Source organism: Otolemur garnettii, unplaced genomic scaffold (assembly GCF_000181295.1).
Source record: "Otolemur garnettii isolate 467f Iridium unplaced genomic scaffold, OtoGar3 scaffold00003, whole genome shotgun sequence".
Lineage (NCBI taxonomy): Eukaryota > Metazoa > Chordata > Mammalia > Primates > Galagidae > Otolemur > Otolemur garnettii.
Window position 1 is genome coordinate 6,798,304 of NW_003852398.1, and position 21,598 is coordinate 6,819,901.

Genomic DNA, 21,598 nt, shown 5'->3' on the forward strand with positions numbered 1-21,598 from the left:
GCTGGATTCTGTATATCCCCTCCCCAGAAACCACACATACGCTCAGCACCCACGCAGCAGGTCCCGGGCTAAGAGCTCTGTAATGGACCATGGCGGATCTGTTCATTTCACAGATGAAGCATCAGAACCCGTGGGAGAATATGACATGTGTACAGCCACACAGCTAGTTAGAGGCAGACCTGGGACCCAGGTCGCCCGACCAAAGTTGTGTGGTCTTTCTGGTAAGCGGCTGCCTCTAGTGCATTTAGAAAGCAGGATAAAAAGGTCCCTCGTCCTACTGAGATTCTGATCAAAGAGAGCATTTAATTTAAAAAGAAAAAAGTTTAGCTAAGTTTATGGCTTTCTACATGAAAACAAAAATATCTGATAGGATTTACTTTGTACACAGCGAGAGAAGCACAGTTTCCCCCAAATACTTCTGTTTTCTCACTGAGCTGAATCCTTGCCATGTGGCCCCTCTCATGCTAAGCCTAAGGATGGTGTTCCATCCACTATGTGCGCCAAGGGTTTGGTTTTCAGTCACTAGCAGCTATGTGGGTCATTATGAAAGTTTTGAGATACCCCCAAAATCAAGAAGTATAAAACGTGCTCCGACGGAAACAAACAATGCCCTTCCAGCAATTGCTTAGGTGAATCAGAAAAGATGCTGTTGACTCTGTTTCTTGGAAGTGAAATAATGAACATAATCTGTCTCAAAACTTTCATAGTGACCCACATATAAAACTGAGTAGTTCCATTTGTGTGCCCAGCTCTTCACAGGGGGACATAGGTAGGTGAGTGGACATTAAGAACCCAATCTTGGAAGCATTTTGCAGTATAGATTACACATGTTTAAAAGGTACGCTGAGCCACAGTCTGATTGTAACGAGTTTATTAGAACAAACAATTCACCAGCCAGGCAGTCAAATGAGACGTGGAAGGGGCCTCTAGGGAAGAAGCCTAAGTGACAAGTTTTTATAAAGTGAAGGCAGAAGGAATACAAAGAAAATACTTGGTTAAAGCTATAAAGTTATCTTATTTGGATTACCTTGCTGGAAAATGTCTAAGATTGTAAGTTTGTTGGTTACTTCTAATCAGTTGAGCTTAATAAGTTGTTTTACAAGACATAGCTCAAGTTAAATAGGGCTTATGTTTGCCAATCAAGCAAGGTAAAAGTCCCTCACGAAGCCCAGCCAGCTTTGTCAGCTTTGGGTCTGTTCTCCATCTTCATTTACCTTAACACACAATAGGGCAGGATGTGATTAGTAACCAAACCATGAGCACAAATTTAGGGGCCAAATGATGGAGAAAAAAAATTATGTTGTAGAAGCAGAAAGGTAAAGTCTGTTGTTTGAGAAAGGCTTATGGGGTAAAGGGCTGGTATAAAACCAGGATCAATGGGTCTGGGCAGGACAGGCTGAGGAGGAGCCAGCTGGGCCAGAGACAGTCACCTGGCTGCAGACCTCCCTGCAGAGGCCACTGTTCCTAAGTGCTGCTGCTCCTCAGGGGCTCAGTCCACCTGCTCCTACCTCACAACAACATGGACAGGGGAGTACAAAGTGTTTCTGGAGTTGAGAAGGCACTCATCTCTCATTTTGTCTTTATACTGGTTATTGTTTTTTTTTAATATTTCTGAACTCAATAATAAATGCAGGAATCTTTCAATGGAACAACTTAAATACAGTGTTCCTGAAGCCATTCATCAAAACTGTCAGGATTTCTAGGATGTTGATACCTCCTTTTCCTTGAAACTCTACAACCTCCCCTTGCTTCTTTCTACACTGGCCTTGACTGTAGAGACCTGGGTTTCTTCACGTACCCCTGGACTTTGGCAAGACAGTGATGAGCCATCATCATGTGGCGGCTGATGGTGTGGCCTCTGCTTAGAGGTTGTCACCATGACTGTTCACTGCTTCGAAGCCAAGCACCCAGTACCTAGGGCTTACTTTCCCTGAGACCTAGCAAGAAGCACAAGTAAAATACAATAAAAAATCTAAAATAGAGCCGTTTCCAAGACAGCAACTTTAAACACAGCCTTAGATTTCATGAATTAGATTTTGTTCCTACACACTCAACTCTTACTGAAAAGGGTTGCACAGACCCTGACTTTCCCCTCCCTGATGCAGCATAATCTGCTGTCCAATTAACAGGCTTTGTTTATCTGTTTTTCCCCATTCACTGGAGCCTCTTGGCCACACTAGGTTATAACAAGAAGAAATATTTTGAATGCAGGCACGCTGAGGACAGAAATGACAATTAACTAGTAGCATCGCAAATGGTCCAGGTGTTTAGACTTTCTCTTAGTAATGCCTGGAGTAAAAAAAATGTGTTAATTCAAATGAGAGCCTGTTCCTGACCCCTATTCCAGTGCCCTTCCTATTTCTTCTATTTTTCTCTATTGTGCCAAAGGTGTAAAGGAAAAGGCACTTGCTTAATGGTCAGTGACCTTGACTGAGGTCCCAAGTCCACGGCTTGTTGAACCTCTGATATTGTGCCCCAACCTCAGTTTCCTCATCTGTAAAATGGGAGCAACAACCTCAGGTTGCTTGCCCCAAGGAGTGAGTCATTGTGAGGCTTGACAGAGAGAAGACACAGGCACGTGAAGAGCTGTGGAACCTCTACAAACTGCACCGTCACTGTCCCTGTGTTGGCAGGAAGAAGATGACTATGAAAGTCCCAATGATGATCAGGATGGGGAGGATGACGGTGACTATGAGTCTCCCAATGAGGAGGAAGAGGTACCCATGGCAGATGACGCTGACTATGAGCCGCCACCTTCTAACGATGAGGAAGCTCTGCAGAGCTCCATCCTGCCTGCCAAGCCTTTCCCCAACACCAACTCCATGTACATCGGTAAGGGCCTTCTCTCTGATCCTCTGACTCCAGCAGCCCAGAGCTGAGCTACCACTGATGTAATGTACAGGAGGCTGATGCCCCCTCTTGCTCAAGTAGCAGAAAGCCATGGGTGCTAATAGTAGCTCAGCTTCTTAACAGTTATATTGCTTTGGGCAAATGACTTTACCTCTCTGGGCCTCAATTTCCTCATCTGTGAAATAGGATAATAATAGTAAAGACCACATAGGTTTGCGTGAGGATTACTAATACTGTAAATAATTCATTGCCTGTGGTAGCTGATAGCAACATTGAGCTTCCACTTCAGGGTATTTGGCAGTTATACCTCATTTGTGGTTTACTCAGGTATTCAAGTACTTTCCTGTTCCTCCCCACCTTTTGACCAAATCATGGTTACGTGGCACTACCACCTATACTGTCAGAATAAACACAAAGACATCCAGTGGGGTTTGAGTATAACATTTAAAAAATTTAGACAGTATTTAAGAATTTTATTCTGACTGCTACAGAAGTATCCCTAGGCCAGAAGCACAGGCTGGCACTGTCCTACCTCTTTGAAAGGAAAAGGCCAGGACATGACTGTTAGAGAGGTGAGTGAGTGAGTGAAGGCCTCCTTATATTTTGTGCTTTGGGCACCTCTGTTGCTCACCAAGTCCCAGCCTTAGAGGGGGCCTCTCTCTGTCCTGTTAGCCCACTTCTCTCTCATTCATTCATTCATTCATTCAACAGTTATTATCAGTCTCCTACTAGAAGCCAGGCCCAATTAAGTTCTGGGAAGTCATCAGTTAAGAAGACACAGCCCTTGCCTTACGGGGCCTACATTCATACAGTGGTGGTGACTTGTATAGAATAATATCAGGGTATGAGCTGGAAGTTGACAACCAATACTGCAAAAAACTATTGCCATTTAATGCCTGCTGCTGTATGACCCTTTCACTAATGCTGTCTCAGTATTTCATTATGTGCTTTCAAGGACTGTATGTGATAGTGGCAACAATGACCAGGCAGGTTTTGTGTACAGGGAAGTGGAGGACCAGAGAAGAAATGAATAACAAAGTTTTGCAGAGTACCTCCCGTGTGCCAGTTATGAAGATGCAGAGTAAACAGGGCAGTCCTCTCACTAAGGGATGCCTAGCCCTCTGCATGAGGCAGCCTCAAACTAATGAGTCCTCCAATTACTTAATTAAACCATGATACAGAGTTTGAAAGCTAAGTGCAGGAGAGGAGGCTCCCATGGACGCCTTCTCTGGGCTTGCTTGCTTTAAGGAGTTGTGGTATTAAGCCAGTATTAAAGGATGAATAGGGCTCAGCACCCATAGCTCAGTGGTTAGGGAGCCAGCCACATACATTGGGGCTGGTGAGTGCAAAGTCAGCTCAGGCTTGCTAAACAACAGTGACAGCTATAACAAAAAAAATAGACGGGTGTTGTGATGGGCACTGGTAGTCCCAGCTACTTGGGAGGCTGAGGCAAGAGAATCACTTAAGCCAAGAGTTTGAGGTTGCTGTGAGCTGTGACACCACAGCACTCTACCGAGGGTGACATGGTGAGACTCTGTCTCAAAAAGAATAAATAAATAAAAATAAAGGACGAATAGAAGTTTGTAAATGAGGATGGATGTGGTAAGGGAAGAGCATTTGAAGCAGTAGAAATGGCCATGCCAAGCCCTGGGGCTCGAAGGAGCAAGGCGTATTAGAGGAGCTGAATGATGGCCAGTGTGGGGCAGTGGGGTGAGATTAGACCAGGCTGGCCCTTGCTCTGAGCCCCTTTGCTGGGGAAGAGCCACCCCTCTCCCAGGCTGGGATTGGGTAAGCAAGAGAGAAGTCTAGGGGGGCACAACGTAAGGAGGTCCTGACTCGTTCACTCACCTCTCTGATCGCCAGGTTCTGGCCTTTCCCTGTCACAGGGTAGGACATTGCCAGCCTCTGCTTTTGGCCTAGGGATACTTCTGTAGCAAGCAGGATAATGGGAGTTTCTGTCCAAGGCAAGTCTAGGTCCCAGTTAAGAGCCTGTGATTGAGAAACAGGAGTTGGGGACCAGCTCCTCCCTTTATGGGAAGACATGAGTGAAAGGAGGAAGTGTCAGGGAGGGCACAGCCCAGAACATTGGAAGGGAAGGAAGGGGACCCAGAACAGGATTTTTCATTTTTTTCTAAAGACAGAGTCTCACTTTATCGCCCTCAGTAGAGTGCCGTGGTGTCACACAGCTCACAGCAACCTCCAACTCCTAGGCTTAGGCGAATCTCTTGCCTCAGCCTCCTGAGTAGTTAGGTCAGGACTACAGGCCCCCGCCACAACGCCTGGCTATGTTTTGGTTTCAGTTTGGCTGGGGTTGGGTTTGAACCCCCCACCCTCAGTATATTGGGCCAGCAGCCTACCCACTGAGCCACAGGCGCCACCCAGAACAGGATTATGAGCAATAACAGCCAACTTAAGCCTGCACAGGCATCTGGGTGTGCCTGTGGGCCTGTGGGTACATGTGTCTCTGCATGTGTGTCTGCGTGCATGCTGTGTGCACGTGTCTGTATACATAGACGCATGTGTGTGTTTACTACTTTACACTTTTGTCTGAAAACACTCCCTACTGGTCCTGGCTGAGCTAATGACAAAGAGACCATTTTTGATCAGCAAAATCTGTGATAGAGACCTAACCCCCTGACAAGATGAGATGAGAGCTGCTCCTATGTATAAGGAGAGCAACGCAAACTGGGACAGAAAGAGGGGCAGGCAGGAGCCAGGGACTTCCGCCCCCGTGAGGTCCAGACTGGGCCTCCCACGCCGACGTCGCGCTGGCGCTGGTAGAGGTTGGACCCCTAGGCGGCCCTGGCGCCTGGAGCTGCGCATCTGTTCCTGGAGGCCCCTGAACTTGACCGGCCTTCTCTCACTTTAATATTCTTGCGTTTCCACAGACCGACCACCATCCGGGAAGGCCTCCCAGCAGCCCCCCGTGCCCCCGCAGAGACCGATGGCTGCCCTGCCTCCCCCACCAGCCAGCCGGAATCACTCGGTAGGCAGCCTTCTCCTCCTCTTCTTCTTCTTTTTTTTTAGAGACAGAGTCTCACTCGGTCGCCCTTGGTCGCCCTCGGTAGAGTGCCGTGGCGTCACAGCTCAGAGCAACCTCCAGCTATTGGGCTTAGGCGATTCTCCTGCCTCAGCCTCCCGAGTAGCTGAGATTACAGGCACCTGCTACAACACCCAGCTATTTTTTGTTGCAGTTTGGCCGAGGCCGGGTTCGAACCCACCACCTTCGGTATATGGGGCTGGCGCCCTACTCACTGAGCCACAGGCGGCAGCCTCCTGTCCTTTCATGGTACTTTGTGTCCACTCCACTTAGTTTCTCTGCCAGAGAGAAAAGAAAACCACAAACATCTTTATGTAATTCGTAAAGACGGTATCTAGGCTGAGAAAATGCATACCCAAGTACTGTTTCTTTTTCTGGATGAAGTACTGCCGATTTCTATTAATGTCATTATGCTTAGTGGTATTTTCTTTGTACCATAAACATATAAACTACTAGTATAATAAAAGTTCCCCTTCTAGTGATCATTGTGCTATTACTTTGAAAGACGTGAAAACTGTAAAATAAAGTCCAGCGCACCTGCTGGTATTGCAGTGAGTACCCGGTCTTCCTGTCCTGCAAAAGGACTTGCGCCACCTGCTGGCCAAATGGTGCTCTCTCCCCGACCCCTACCCCTTGGTGCTCTCCCCCTCCCCCACCCCTGAAATTTCAGGACAAATAAATGCCTTCACATTACGGTTTACAAGATAATGAGCCTAAGGAGAAGGAGCCGGCAAATGCCTTTTCCTCTTTATTCAAACACACAGTCCAGCTCCTGTGGCTCTAATAAGTTCCCAGAGTGAGACTGAGGAGCTCGGATTAAGGTGTCAATAGCTGGCAATATGTTCTCCTCACAAGTTTGTCTGTAAATGCATTTTGCTTTTGAAATCTGAAGACCTTCACCTCCACTACTGGGATGCAGAATTCAATCCTTCCATCCACAGATATTTACTGAGCAGCTACTGTGCGCCAAGCAGTATTCTAGGTGCTAGGGTAGAGTGTGAACAAAACAAATAAGGCCCCTGCTTTCATGAAGTTTTTTACTGGGGTTGGGGAAGATGAGTTACTAGGAGGTAAACAGCAGGACGAGATGATTTGAGGAGCTGTGTGTGGTTAGGGAGGTGGAAGACTAGGCAATATGAGGGTGGGTGGCAAGGTGACAAGGAGCTGGGACAGAGTAAGTCAGTTGTGAGAAGAGCTAAAAGAAGAACATTCTAGGCAGAGCAAAACACAAGTACAGAGAGGCCAAAGAGGGCAAGGGCTTGAGATTTTCCAGGAACTGCAAGAAGCCCCTATGGTGGGTACCAAAGAGGGAGCATAATATGGACAGGTTCCAGCTCAGGCAGGGCCTTGCAGACCATAGGAGTCACTGTAGGGCTTATCAGGGACACGGCACACTCACTCAGCTGCCGTGCAGAAAACAGCTTTCATAAGAGAAAGCAGAACAGGCAGCTCAGGGAAGAGGCTGCCTCAGTAGCTCAGACAGGGAGGTAGATGTTAGTGGGCAGGGAAAATGGAATTGAAGATGGGGAAAAGTGAGCAGATCCAGATGTATTTTGGGAAGTAGAACTGTCAGGTCTATTGAACATGCCTCCTAACATTTGGGTTATTTTTGCTGTAGCCACTACCCCCACCCCAGCCCAACCATGAAGAGCCTAGCAGAAGTAGAAACCACAAAACAGCAAAGTGTAAGTACAGGGCTGCTCTCTCTTGCCCACCAGCCTGCTCCGCCTCCACCCCAGCTCCCCCCCAGCCAACTGAACTGCCCTCTTCTTTTAATTGATGTCAGTCTTTTTCCCTTCCAGTGCCACCTCCTTCAATAGACAGAAGCACAAAACCTCCACTAGACCGTTCATTAGCTCCGTTTGACAGAGAGCCCTTCACACTAGGTGGGTATGATTTATGGGTGATGCACAGTGATCACGGTCAGCATTATTAGGAGTGCTTACCACACGCTTTTCACGTGCACTGTCTCATTTACCAATAGCAGCAATGCTACGCAGTGGAGGTTCGCGGAATCACCCTCATCTTACAGGTGAGGAAGCAGAGGCACAAAGAGGTAACTTCCCAAGATCACTCACCTGCCAGATGATGAGGTTGGAGACCAACACACAGATCAGCCTGATGGTACAGCTCCTGGGCTGTGCCTGCTTCTCTGTGTGATGTGTGTGATCTGTGTACACACATCTCATTGTCCTTCCACCGAGACTCCATGGTGCAGAGAGAGGACCTGAACTAAGGGGTCTGGTGACCATGGGGTGTTTCTTTTTCAGAGCTCAGTCTCTTAACCAATAAGGCAGGTGCTCTGTAAGGAGATGCTTTATAAAACTCTAAGTTGTCATTCAAATGTCAGGGTCATTTTGTTGTATTATGCAGCTGAGTAAACACTGGGTACACTGCAGTCCTTTTGCCCTGCAATTTATAAAATTCTTGGATTGCAGTTATTTCCACATGGAGCTATTTTCAAGTCAACTCTAAAACTTAGTTAACATTTATTGAACAATTCTTACGGGGCAAGCCCCTTACCTATGGCAAATATACCAACATTATCTCTAATCCTCATGCCAGCCCAGCAAAGGAGGGGTATTATTACCCCCATTTCGTAGTTGATGAAACTGAGGCTCAAAGAAGTTGGATGATTTGCCTAAATTTGCACATATGGGTGCAATATTCAAACTTAGGTCTTTCTGATTTCTAAGTGACTGCTGTTTTCCACCACATAATGCTGCAGTTGAAGACTCTGGAATTAACTTGCTGTGGACTAGGTGAGGCTGGGGAAGGAGCTCTAAAGCTACATGGGTGAGGATCCCGGAATGCCAGCCCTTCCTTGGTTGTGCTCCGAGCAAGGCATCTAGCCTTTTGCGGCCTCAATCCCCTGTCTGTAAGCAGAACGACTTTCAGTTCTTGGATTGGAGGCTGCCGCTTATCGCAGTTTCCCCAAACTGCATCACAGCTCCGCTGAGTCACCGAAAGCTGCGCTGGCTATTTTGGTTTGGAATAGTCTGCTGCAGAGCTGTGTGATTACGTGAAAACGAAGACAGCTTTGACTTCAGATCCCAATCCTGTTCACTGCTCTGAAAAAAGTGGAATACTGATGTCAACTCCTTCACAATCACCTTCTGTCTTTTAAAAGATTCTTTTTTCTATTTTAAAAAGATTATTTTTAAGAGGCCCTTTTTCTGACAATTCCTGTTCTACTCTTGAATTACTCCCTTTTCTGTGGTATTTTAGAAGAATTAACATCTTCTTATAATGCTTAGACTCAACCTGAGGCTCCTAACATATAACACGAGACTCCTAGAGAATATGCGAAAAGTATACTGAGGCCAGAGGATAGAAACCTAAGTTTTCTGGGTGTCCCTCTAAAGTAAGGGTTCTATTCCAAACTAAAATTTTATAAATAATAAACATCTTTATACCATCAAAACTCTCTCCTACCAGCCAGCGAATTCTTCACAGTGGGACAATATTCATAGGACATAGCATGGCCCTGGCACGTATTTGGTCCTTGCAGAATAAGCCATGTTGTGAAAATGCGACTCCAGGCAGGTTGTATGGCCATTCACCTTGCAGGAGCGTCCAGACTTTTTTCTTTTCTGCTGCACGTCGGAAGAATAAGAGCTGTCTTGGGCTCCACATTCAATACACAAACACTAACCAAATGTGATGAGCTAAAGAAAAGGTCTATGCATGCTTTTTCAATATCTGTCACCAGAGATAAGCAAAATGGTTCTCAAATAATTCCTTGCCCTGGCTGCCGGTTGGACACCCCTGCTGGGGTGATAACCATACCTAGATGTAGGCAGAAGGAAAAGAAAGGACAGTAACTAACACCTGTCAGCCCACATGGATCACGTCAAAGTGGAAATTAAAATACAGAGATGCATCTCTAAGTCTAACATTTTCTTGGGGAGGAAAGACTTGCAATTCAGGGCATACACACAGACCGTGTGGTCTTTGGTATTTCCGAAGAACAAAGAGAAGATTGGAGGTTACGAAAAACAGAAATGTGTAGCTCGCTGGCACTAGTAAGATTCTGGGGAGCTGCAAGTTCTGATTGGGGAATGATGGCAATGGGCAAAATTAGCCTTAGGGTTGCAGCAGACCATGGCAAGTATTAGATAAAACTACTTTGAGGTTGTAGCAGGCAATTCCCACTGCCAGACTTGCAGAGAATTACATCTTTGGAGCAATATTATGTGTCCTGGGTGCTTCCTTTCCCCACCCCCACCCTGGCTTCTTGACTCTCATTTTCATTGGGTATGGCAAGAATCATTTAATTCATAGGATCCAGTTTCACCATCCTGTGCCTGACCCTGCATATACATTGTCAATTGATCCTTACAACAAACCTGTAGGGTTTTAACTTATAATTTCATTTTAGAGATGATGAAATTGAGATTCAAAAACGTGTTAAATAACGTGTTCAAGGTCAAATAGGATTTGCTTCTAGACCTGGCTAAATCCTGTTTGTAATACTCTTATCACGTTGAAGACAAAAAGCACATCTATTCTAGAGGACTTTAGATAGAATACAAATTAAGTTGCTTCAGATCATTTTGCAATGCAGAATTCTCATGCACATCTGGTATTTCTTCAGGGAGCCTGAATATCATCTGGTCTCAAAGAAAAGTAAAACAAACAAATAAAAACCAAGCCAAAAATAATAATAATAAAACACACAAATGATTTGCAGCACTCCGGGAGAGTCCCCTGAAACTCTCTTCCTCAAGTAAAAAGATTTTTCAAAAACTAAGTGGAGCAATTTAATATCAAGTGCTCCACAAGACTGAAGAAAAATTAGCCCCTCCATGGCAGATGGGTTTATTTTAGATATGAAAATAAAACTTAGGCTGTACAAAAAATATTCTAGCCAAAGAAAGAGGCATAAAATCCCAAGAAGGCTTTAATCCTAAAATGTTGGGGGGGTGGGGAAGAGTCCATGAGACGGTTTGTATGTACATGAAGCTGTGTGACCTTGAGCAAGCCAAACTTGAACCCTCTGATCCCTCTGGAAGGGATTGTTCCAGACCTAAAGTCTGGAACAACAAGCAGCCCTCTTAAGAGCCCAGACTGACTCATCATTTCATCAAACAATGCTCTTAAACCTCATGCTTATAAAGTCCTGAATTCAAGGCCTATCTGTTCTCATTTACAGGAAAGAAACCGGCATTTTCTGACAAGGTAGGCTGTTTCTTTCCTCTTTCGCTTCTGTTCATTTTGCATCTTGTCCTTATTCTCTGAAGAGTGCTTGGACACTCAGACATTTCCCCTACTGTCTTGCAGCCCTCCATTCCTGCGGGGAGGTAAGATGCTGTGTCTGTGTCGCATCTGCATGGGGGGACGCGGGATATTCTACAGACCTCTGCCTCAGCAACGTTTGTTTCTCACACTTCCTTTCTCTGAACTCCGCAGGCCTCTTGGAGAACCTTTATCCAAGATACAAAAGCCTCCTTTACCACCAACCACGGAAAGACATGAAAGAAGCAGCCCCCTGCCAGCCAAGAAGCCACCTGTTCCAAAGTAACTGTCTTGAGTTGCTTGACCTTGTCATCCCAACAGAGCAGATGACATAGACAGCCTGCCCAGTGTTAGCTCTACCACGGGACCCAAGACTCGTGGGCGCTCCCAGGTGGGGTGGATCCTTTACTTGCTGTGCCTTGAGGAATGTTCAGGCTTCCCAGGTCGGATGTAAAGTGCCAGGGTCTCTGAGGGAAAAGGAATATAGTGGAGAAGTGAGTAGAGAGATGTTTACCCGGGAGTGTGGATGCTGTTTGTGGAGACCTTGTGTGCAGCAGCCACATTTTTGACTGAGTTTCCCTTCCTTGTTATAGGAAAGCCTTCGCAGTGCCCAGGAACTGCTCTTACATTTTATTTTTCAATATGGGTATCAGAAAGGATATAATTGGAGGAGGTTTTGAGGTCATTGTAAGCATCTTCCTTACGGTTCAACTACACTTTCTAAATGCAGCAGACTGAAATCTGCTCTAGTATTTCCTAACTTTGCTGTAAAGGCATTGGGGGCCTTTGTACCAAATGGCCTGAATGTACCTGGTGTCAGGCCAGCCCTGCTGCTTACTAAGAATGTAACCCAAGCTTCTGTTCATCTCATTCGTGACATCAGGATTCATAACTATCACCCGTCCTTGGCTGTTAGGAGAATTAAATCAAGGCCAGGGCTAGAGTGTGCTCAAAAAACCCTTCCTCATCGAGTTTGACAACATTTGAGTGTAATATTTTTTTCAAAATCAGAACAAATGCAAGAAACTCAATGAACAAAATAAAATTTTAAATGAACGCAGGATGAGATGATGAAGTGTGACTCTCCTGACACTTCTCCTCCCTTCTCCCCAAGGGCCAGGCAGCACAGATGCCTGCACAGCTTTACGGCAGCTGCCACCAAATCTGGCCAACTGCACCAAGCCCCCTTTGGAAAGTCCCCGAGTGGCAACATTTTCCAGCTGTCTTCTCTTTACACCCAGGGGTAGGCCCTGAGACGGGCTGTTTTAAAACATCAGCAAAGGAGAACATTACCAAAAATGTTTCCGTTTGCTTGGAGAAACAACAGCACAGTGAAATGTAATCGCTACTGAAGAGTTAGTCTGCTGACTAAACCTTTTGAAAAAAATATATGTGTAATTATTTGCTGCAGTAGCTACCCAGGAAAAAAGTTTGCCGAGCTCAGCTTGCAGGGAGGGCAGCACATTGAGGCAGTAGATCCCCTCGCTCAACCCCCTGTCCCCTGCCTTTGTGCGGGGGTGTGTTGCTTCCCACCTTCCCACAGCTCAGTGGTTTGATTTCTCATTATTCGATTAAGGGGAACTATATTGTGAGGCTGGCTCTTTGGAACTCTTTATGGTGCTCAGTTCTTTTACTTTGCCCTAATTCATTTCAGGCATGGATGGGGACCAGACAGAAGAGAAAATGTAAGTACAAAATGTCGTGCTGTAAATGCTTGGCCCTGGGGAAGGCTCCAGGAAGGCCAGGACCACATCCATCCAGGCCTTCCTGCTGTCCAGTGTCCAGAGAAGGTCCTGCACACAGAAGGCTCTGGAGCACTGCTGCCTCCACCTTCGGGGGCCTGGGTTTTTCCCTGAGCCTGTCATGCGGTGCTGCTCAGCTCCTGTCCCTGGGAGAGCACCCAGGGTGGCCGGGTTGGTTACACCCCTATTACACGATGTAATTAGTGAGGCGAGTGTGGGAAGAGGAAGGGAGGATACAGTGAGGGGTGGCCAGCAGTCTGGGTCACACTCAAGTTTCCAAAGCCTCTATTTTTCCTGTCAGTCCTTCCATGGTCTGAAAAAGAAGGGAAATGTTATTTATTGATGGCTTCCCATGTGCGTGTTGCTATGCTGGCTGCTTCAGGGTTACCAGCTGTCCCTGTTTGCCTGGGATGCTCCCTGCTTTAGCACTTAAAGTCCCACATCCCAGGAACTCCCTCAGCCCCAGGCAAACCAGAATGGGTATCACCGCCAGCTGTCCATATACTCTGCATTTAATGACAGATGATTCCTTTTACTGAGAGGAAATTGGGGCTCAGAAGAGGCTACTCTTTGCAAGTTGCACAGCTAATAAACAGCCAGGATCGGAATCCAGGTCTGCCTGCAGTGCTCCACACTATAAGCCCTCTGGAGGCCATCAGCCCCCCACCCCTGTTCAAGCTCTCAGCCCTGTAAAGCCTGCTGTTTGCGTATCTGTGCTGGAGGCTGTGCATGTTCAAGTGTTGAGATGTGGAGACAGGCACACTCAGGTCACACGTGCTAAAGAGCACACAGTCCTGGGATGCTCTGTAGAGGCTAAGGCAAGAAGGTGGGCCATTGGGTCGAGGAGCCAGTGGTGACTTCTTCGATGTGGTGAGATTTATTATGGGGAGGACACAGAATAGAGTCACCCTAGAAGAAAGCCTATGTGTATCCCAGCCTTGGGAATGTCCCGAGGAGGGGGTAGCAATACCTGTGGAGCCTGCAGGTCAGTGAAGGCTTGGGTACAGAGACACAGGAAAAATGTGGAGGTGAGGTTGGCCAGTGACAATCACAATTCCAGGTTCCCAGTCTCTGGAATTATTGACACTCATGATCATGGGAATCTGGATGTTATACATTCTCAAACCAGATGGGACATGGTTGCAACAGCACTAAAGAGCAATTTCATTGCGCGAGGGGGTCCTGAGTGTATGTGTGTTTGTTTATACAGACCTTGGCTGGGACTCCCAGTTGGCCAATGAGCACGGGTAATTCTGGCCGTGATCTTGTCTTCTCTCAATGTGTGGTGGGATTAATGATAGCAAATGTTCATTAAAGAGATAAAGGTGGGGTAGAATCCAATTCTGAAACCCTTGGCAAGGCAGCTGGGAATCCTTCCTGAGGGTCACATTTCCATTTGTAAAATGAGGATTTCCCGGATGAAATCTTGTGTATGATTCTTTTGAGCACATCATAGATATCGTTAATAGTATTATAACTTTGGACCCTTTTAGCCACCTCTGAATCTGTTTCATGTTAAGTACTTGAGGAGAGTCTCAAATTGGAGTGTTGACTGTTTGTATTGAAAAACCATGAACCACTTAGCAAGTTCTGCTATCCTCCATAATATATGTATTATAAAGAGGCATAACTGCCAAAGAGAGAAACAGAGACGTTTATTTGATTGAGAAACGCAGTTTTACTTTTAGAAATTGCGTTTTCATGATACACTAACCTCTTTTAATATCTTTCTCCTTCCCTTGCCTAGGATGAAGACGATGGTATGTTCAAAATTTTTTCTTACCACTTATAACTCATTCTTTCCTTTTTCTGTTCAGGCATTCAAGTGGCATTGTTGAGTTCAGAAAGGCTATAGGATCTATTGTAACTATTGAAATAGTATTAAGGAGACTTAGGTCAGTTGGTATACTGCACTAAAATGGAATTATTTGGTTGGATTACCAAAGAGAACTGTTAAGTTCATGTGTAACCGAACAGATTCCTTAATTGTACAGAAAAATTAAAAAGTGTATGCACGGTTTGATCAAAAAATGTCCAATATGTACACCCTCGAAGGCACGTAAAGAGTCAGTAACTGCAGATGAATGAGATAACATAAAATTTTGACTTTCATAGAACAGAAGAAACTTGGGAATCACGTTTTCAGTTGACAATTTTCTGCCAAGTTAGCATTTCAAAATGAAATATGGAAATCTGTATAATAAAGAATGATATAAACAGCGGCACTTTAAAAGTGCACTCTAAGGTGGCGAGTCATCTAGGAAACCTCGAGGGGTAGGGATCCATCCTACCACTCCCTAACTACATCTGCTCTTTAGATTTTGTGTCTGCTTTTATGATAGCTGTTTCTAACGGGGTGATTGGGTGGTCATCCAGTTAGAATGGGATGCTGGGAGCAGTTCTGGAATGTGCTTGGAGACACGTGGCTCCTGACACTCTCCTCAACGTTTTTCACTTTGGCACAGTGCATCAAAGGCCTCTGCCCCAGCCAGCACTACTTCCTATGAGCTCCAACACTTTCCCTTCAAGATCTACCAAGCCAAGCCCCAAGCACTCTCTCCCGCCCTCTCACTCGCCTGGAGCATTCCCAGACAGGTTTGTGGCTCCCTCATTGAATTCTAGCTTAAAGCAACATCTGGATCCACCTGACACTGAGGTAATAATGCAGGTAGGTGGAGGAAGAAAGGAATGAGCCAGTGTGTAGTGGTGGGATACAAACATTTTAGATGTTAAGAAACGAAACCAGGCAGGCAGTTAAGAATGGTGGTTGTTAATTCTCGAGGCTCTGCTGGGCGTAAGAGGGGTGCGGGAATTGACTCTCCCCTCGATCACTCCAGATAGAGTAGACCCATTGGCAAAAAATGGAGAATGCTTTCACTTTGGGAGTTTAATCAAATGAACGACCGTCATTAAAAAGCCAGATTAACTTTGTTTAAGTACAAGCAGTTCACTCTGCAGTTTGGCTAGGAAGACTGAGGGAATGTGCCTTGGGTGTGACAGATGCTAAGAGTTCCCTGCACACTCCGTCCCCAGCAGGTCCGTTTCTCATAACAGTGTGTCTCAGGACTCGTGTTAAGGCAGTCCAGAGGCAGAGGCGTGAACAGGAGAAAGGCCCAGGTCATTATCCCCAAACCAGCCATGAGCCTGGAGACAACATTTCCTCTGCCCCTCCCCCAGTGCCTCTTGCTCTGATTTTCTGTGGCTCCTCTCAGCCTCCCTGCTGGTTTCTTCCTGGGCCCTGCTCGATGCTTCTCAGGCCACTGCTTCCTCCCACACTGGGCCCAGCCCTTTCCTCCCTTCTCACAAGGCACCTCCCACGCTGTGCTGTGCGGATGGGGGGCCGGTGGGGGGGAGCTACCGCTCAGCCTGGCGGGTCCCCTCTCTTACCTCTCTCCCACCCTGCAGCCTTTCAGGCCCTGGGCAGTCTCTGTTCCCAGGACATGTCCATTAACATATTTGCCTTCTCTCCCCAAAGGGAAGTCCCCTTCTCAGAGGACTTCTGCCATTCTCTGAACCCAAAGGCCTCAAACCGCAGCCAGGGTTTAACATCACTTTTAAATCTCCTTGAGATGGGTCCATTTTGCTGTTGTGGCTGTTGTTTTGGCCCATGAAGCATGTTAGACTTTGGCATGGCCCTTCAGGGATGGCAGTGAAATAGGTCTGACCAGTTCCTTCCCTCTGCCCAGCTCCCAGGGTTTAGAGGGGAGCAGGGGGAGTGACAGCAGACCTAGGAGCTTGTGCAGTTCCCAGCTCCCCGGCCACTAAACTCCCATTCTTCTCTGTCTCCGCAGCACCAGTGGTTTTCCACAGAGCGCCTCTCTCCCGCCCTACTTCTCTCAAGGTTGGTACTCTGGGCTTCTGTGACCTGCCCCAGCCATCGTGCCTTTATGACTAGATCCCCAGCCTGTCCCAAAGCCTTTGGCAAGGGTTTTGTTGTTTCCAAAAAATATCTGACCTTCCTCGTTCAGCATTTAATTAAATGTCTGCAGTGTTCCAAGGGCTGTTGGAATGTTAGGATATGACATAAAACATCACATGCACATAAAAACAGACACATGGATGTATACACAGGGACATTTAAATACATGCAAACACCTACACGCAGACACATACACAGAAAAACACACATATACACACTGACGCAGACAGACATTCCCACATACACAGACACACAGGCCTACACACACAGGTGCATACAGACACACACATATACATAAATGCATGTCTGTGTACATGTGTGCATACAGACACACACACATTCAGACACACATGCCATCACCCTCGTCTTCCCGCATGGAGCTCTCCCGCCTTGCTGTTTCCATACAGAGCTCAGAACAGTGCTTGGCTTTGTCTGTAGTTCTAGGTTTCCTGATGAGTATGCCCATGTGTCATGTGTAGTGAGGCTCAGGAACTTGTATTTTATTACCACCTCCGGATATCCACGGTGAGTATTTGCTTAGAGTGTTCTCCAACTTTAATGTTCATACAGATTACCTGGGAATTGTGTTAAAATGCAGGTTCTACTGCAGTTGGTCCAGGTAAGACCATGTTCCTGCATGAGGCTGACACTGCTAGGTCATCAGCCACTCTGAGTAGCAACAAAACCTATAGGGCAGGACTCACTTCTGCTTTTTATCCTTAAAGACTTGCCTACTGGGGAGGCTGAGGTCGGAGGACCATTTGAGCCCAGGAGTTTGAGGCTGCAGTGAGCTATGATCCCACCTGTGAATAGCCACTACTCTACAGCCTGGGCAACAGAGTGAAGAGAGTAAGATTTGATCATTAAAAAAAAAAAAAGCCTCCCAAGTGACTGGCACCTAGTAGACGCTTTTGAAGTGCTTGTTGAATGACTGAGTGTTAGCAAATGACTGTAGAAAGTTACCTAACTCTAGTAAGATTTTTATCATGCCAGGAAATCAGTCTAATATTGGCAGATTTTCCAATGTTTTTTAAAGAACCATTTAAAATAGGGCCTTTAATGCAAAATTATCCAATTTTTAAATGTTGACTTCAATTAAAAAAAAATGCTATGATGCAGAAACAAACCACTTGTTTGTTTGCATTCATGGGTCCTGTGCAGAAACACCATTGTTTTTTAAATAAAAAACTATACCAGTGTGTTTGAATTATAGCTTGAGAGTAAACATTGTACTCAGTTGAATGTGTCATTCCATAGGGGAGACCCCACTGCCAGCCCCAGTGGCACCCACTTCATTCTCAGCGTTTTCTAAGCCTTTGAGGGGCAGTATCTGTATTCACCAGTTTGTTTTCCTAGTTTCCCAGCCCCTTCAGTTTTCCACAATCCCCCAAATTCGCTGTGTTTTGAAAACCCACGCTCATGTCACCTACCCTCTCCTGTAGGCATCTGAGTTCCAGATACTTTGCTTAACAGCAATTTTTCTCAAAGCAAATTCAACACAAATCCAGCTTTATGAGTTGACAATAGGGATTATGTATTCATACAAACAGTTAATTGCTTTTTGGAATAGTACCTTAATCCAAATTGATTTTTTTCTCCTAAGACTGCCGAGACACCTGGTCCTCAGTCTTTGCCGGCTGCTTCAACCTCAGGAGGGTAAAGGCTTTGTTGTGTATTGTCCACACACCTGCCACAATGCCTTTGAGGGTCTAGAGATTGAGGGTGGCGAGTGACTGCAGTAAAAATTGTTGTGTGCTTGTCCGGTGTGAATTATGACATTATGATGCTTGGCTGTGGGTGCAGAAGCAGAAAGAGAATAATTCCTCAACTCTAAAACATCCATGCCATACAGGCCTTGGTTCTATTACTCTTCTAGCTAGTGAGATTTCATTCATGCAACAAGCATTATAATATGAACATATTCGACTACAAAGGTGAGCAAGGCTTGTTTAGGCCTGGGAAGCCTGGACAAGGAAAACACTGGCCAGCTCAGGGCCAGCCTGGCCTGCTTATTCAGAAACAAGGGAGGCCTTCTTAAATAATCCTGGTGACAGAGCTCAGGAGATGTCAGCCCTTCCCCAGTCCCTCTCCCCCTTCAGTGGGGTAACCGTATAGATGGGGTGATACCTTGATGCAGAACCACAGTGAGGTGCTTGTTAACATGCAGATTCCTGAGGCCTAGGTGATCTAAAATGCCCCAGCAATTCTCACTTACGCACAAGTCTGGCTTTGCCACGTCAGCACATGATTTGCTGACACTCTGAGCCTCCATTTACTCAAACTCAAAATGAAGATGAGGCCTGATGTGGTGGCTCACGCCTGTGATCCCGGCACTCTGGGAGGCCGAGGTGGGTGGATTGCCTGAGCTCACAGGTTCTAGACCAGCCTGAGCCAGAGCAAGACCCCATCTCTAAAAATAGCCATGCGCTGTGGAGGGCGCCTGTGGTCCCAGACACTCGGGAGGCTGAGGCGAGAGACTCGTTTGAGCCCAACAGTTTGAGGTTGCTGTGAGCTATGACATTACAGCACGCTACTGAGGGCTACAAAGTGAGACTCTGCCAAAAAAAAAGACAATAAAGACAATACCCATTTTGTAGTGTTGTGAAAATTAAAGGTAATAGACACTAAATACCTTACTCCAGACAGAATAGTACTGAATAAATATTTATTGAATGTACAAACAAGTGGTGAGTAATCAAGAGAATATCAAACTAAAAGAATTTTTCAGTTGTTGATAGCTATCTGGAGCATTGCCAACAGCCTTGGCAATTCCAAGTTGACACAATCAAACTTTTGCTGAGATAAAAAGAAGTTCTTATGAAGTTTCGGGGAACTATAAACAAGAGAAAAAGAGTTCTAAGGGCCAGATATGGTGGCTCGTGCCCATTATCCTAGCACTCTGGGAGGCCGAGGAGGGTGTTTGAGACCAGCCTGAGCTAGAGCAAGATCCCATCTCTAAAAATAGCCGGGTGTTGTAGCTGGTGCCTGTAGTCCTAGCTACTCGGGAGGCTGAGGCAAGAGAATCATTTGAGCCCAAGAGTTTGAGGTTTTGTGAGTTGTGATGCCACCCTGGCATTCTGCCCAGGGCAACAGAGTGAGACTCTGTCTCAGAAAAAAAGAAAAAGAAAAAAAAAGAATTTTCGAAAAGATAAGGTGTAAGTGCTGGATGATGAAGACTTTTTGGTCGGTCAGATAATCTGTAGCGCCCTCTGCGTGAGCTGAACAGTTTCTACCTCTTGAGAACAGCAGGGAGCAAACTTTTATTCTCAAAGCTAACAATATTCTCATTGTAATTTCATCTTGTCTTGGGCCCCGCACATTTCTTTCTGTAAAAACATTAAGAACATAATTATCTTTATTACTGCACTGTTGCTACGGCCACTGGAAAGCCACTGTGGTTATGCTGATGTTACAGGCGTTTATGAAAGATCTGTCTCTTGAACATTCTTTCTGATGTTCACATTCATTAAGACAACCGTGACTTTTTGGTAAATGGATCTAGGCACTTTGTATTATGTAACATGGACATCTAGGAAATCACTCAATGCTGACGCTGTGCTCTCACAGTATTACTGGCCTGATAACAGAGTAAGCCTGAGCAGCCCTCATGGTTCTGAATAGGTGAAGATTATTTCTAAAGTTCTGGTTGCTTGAAATGTTAATTACTGGAACAATTACAAAGACAATTTGAGGGAAAAATGTGCTTTGGTAGAAGCCAACAATGGCTCACAACAAATTAACTTTCAAAATGCTGTACTTTTGAAGGTTCTAGCAACAGACCGCCGCTCAGAGCTGAAGGCAGAAACTTTCCCTTGCCAATTCCAAACAAACCTCCGCCCCCCTCCCCTGCGGAAGAAGAGGTAATGGATCCTACGTTTTTATTTTTCTTTGTTTTCCCCAGCAAATGAATCATCAGAAACTCCCATTGAATAGTCGGTCTTTTGTACTTGTATCTATTACGACGTAGTTTTATTTTATTTAAAAAATAAATTAAAAGAGAGGATCTGGATGAAAACTATGTTCTTTTTCCCTGGTCTTCTTTCAGACTCTTTCAATGGCAAATGTGTGCTTTGCATTAAACGAGGAGAAAAATAATCCTACTTTTTGTTTCCTCGCTTATGGCCTTGAGGATAGTCATTTAACCGTTCGTTAACCCAGTATTTTTGTTAAGCATGTCATTACACTAACCTGAAGAAATGATTATGTCTTTCTCTTTCTAGATTAGGGGTCCTATTATTTAAGGAATACTTATTTGCTGCTACCTTTGCAACCAGCATCATGATAAAAAGCAGTTCCCATTAAGTATCTTGTACTAATATTTACCCCCACCTAAATGGTTCTATATTCAAATTAAGAAAACAAATGTTTCAAACCTCATGGAATTGAGGTGGTGATTTATGGAAATTATTACTCAGAGGCTTGTCTTTTCACTTACATATGTAACTACAAAATTTATTCAGTTTTTAAAAATTTACATTTTCAGAATTCATTAAATGAAGAGTGGTACGTTTCCTATATTACTCGAACAGAGGCAGAAGCCGCTCTTAGAAGGATAAACCAGGTATTGTGCTATAGTTTATTTCTGAATAGTTATAAATATTAATGGAAGAAGAAGAGGACTGGCTTGTATTAAGCACCAATTATTTTGCTAGGCGCTGTTGCTACTGGGAGAGCCGCTGGTGTCGGCCTCTATGCTCCCGCCATCCATAGCTGTAGTCCTAGGACTTGTGAATCATTTGGTTGGCAGAAAAATCTAAATTAGGCAGTTATTTGGTTAGCAGAATCTTAGGGGATTTTTTTTTTTTTTTT

At 45.4% G+C, this 21,598-nt stretch overlaps 1 protein-coding gene across 1 annotated transcript in view; it reads left to right on the forward strand.

The window, feature by feature from the left end:
- Window positions 1-21,598, forward strand: part of LCP2 (lymphocyte cytosolic protein 2) — a 48,626-nt gene that overhangs the window by 23,084 nt on the left and 3,944 nt on the right. Inside the window, exons 7-19 of the mRNA XM_023515263.1 lie at window positions 2,634-2,832; window positions 5,739-5,836; window positions 7,509-7,575; window positions 7,693-7,776; window positions 11,046-11,071; window positions 11,174-11,193; window positions 11,303-11,410; window positions 12,783-12,813; window positions 14,618-14,630; window positions 15,336-15,465; window positions 16,662-16,711; window positions 20,555-20,649; window positions 21,273-21,350. Coding sequence (XP_023371031.1) covers window positions 2,634-2,832; window positions 5,739-5,836; window positions 7,509-7,575; window positions 7,693-7,776; window positions 11,046-11,071; window positions 11,174-11,193; window positions 11,303-11,410; window positions 12,783-12,813; window positions 14,618-14,630; window positions 15,336-15,465; window positions 16,662-16,711; window positions 20,555-20,649; window positions 21,273-21,350 — 999 coding nt within the window. The remainder of the gene's footprint in view (window positions 1-2,633; window positions 2,833-5,738; window positions 5,837-7,508; window positions 7,576-7,692; window positions 7,777-11,045; window positions 11,072-11,173; window positions 11,194-11,302; window positions 11,411-12,782; window positions 12,814-14,617; window positions 14,631-15,335; window positions 15,466-16,661; window positions 16,712-20,554; window positions 20,650-21,272; window positions 21,351-21,598) is intronic.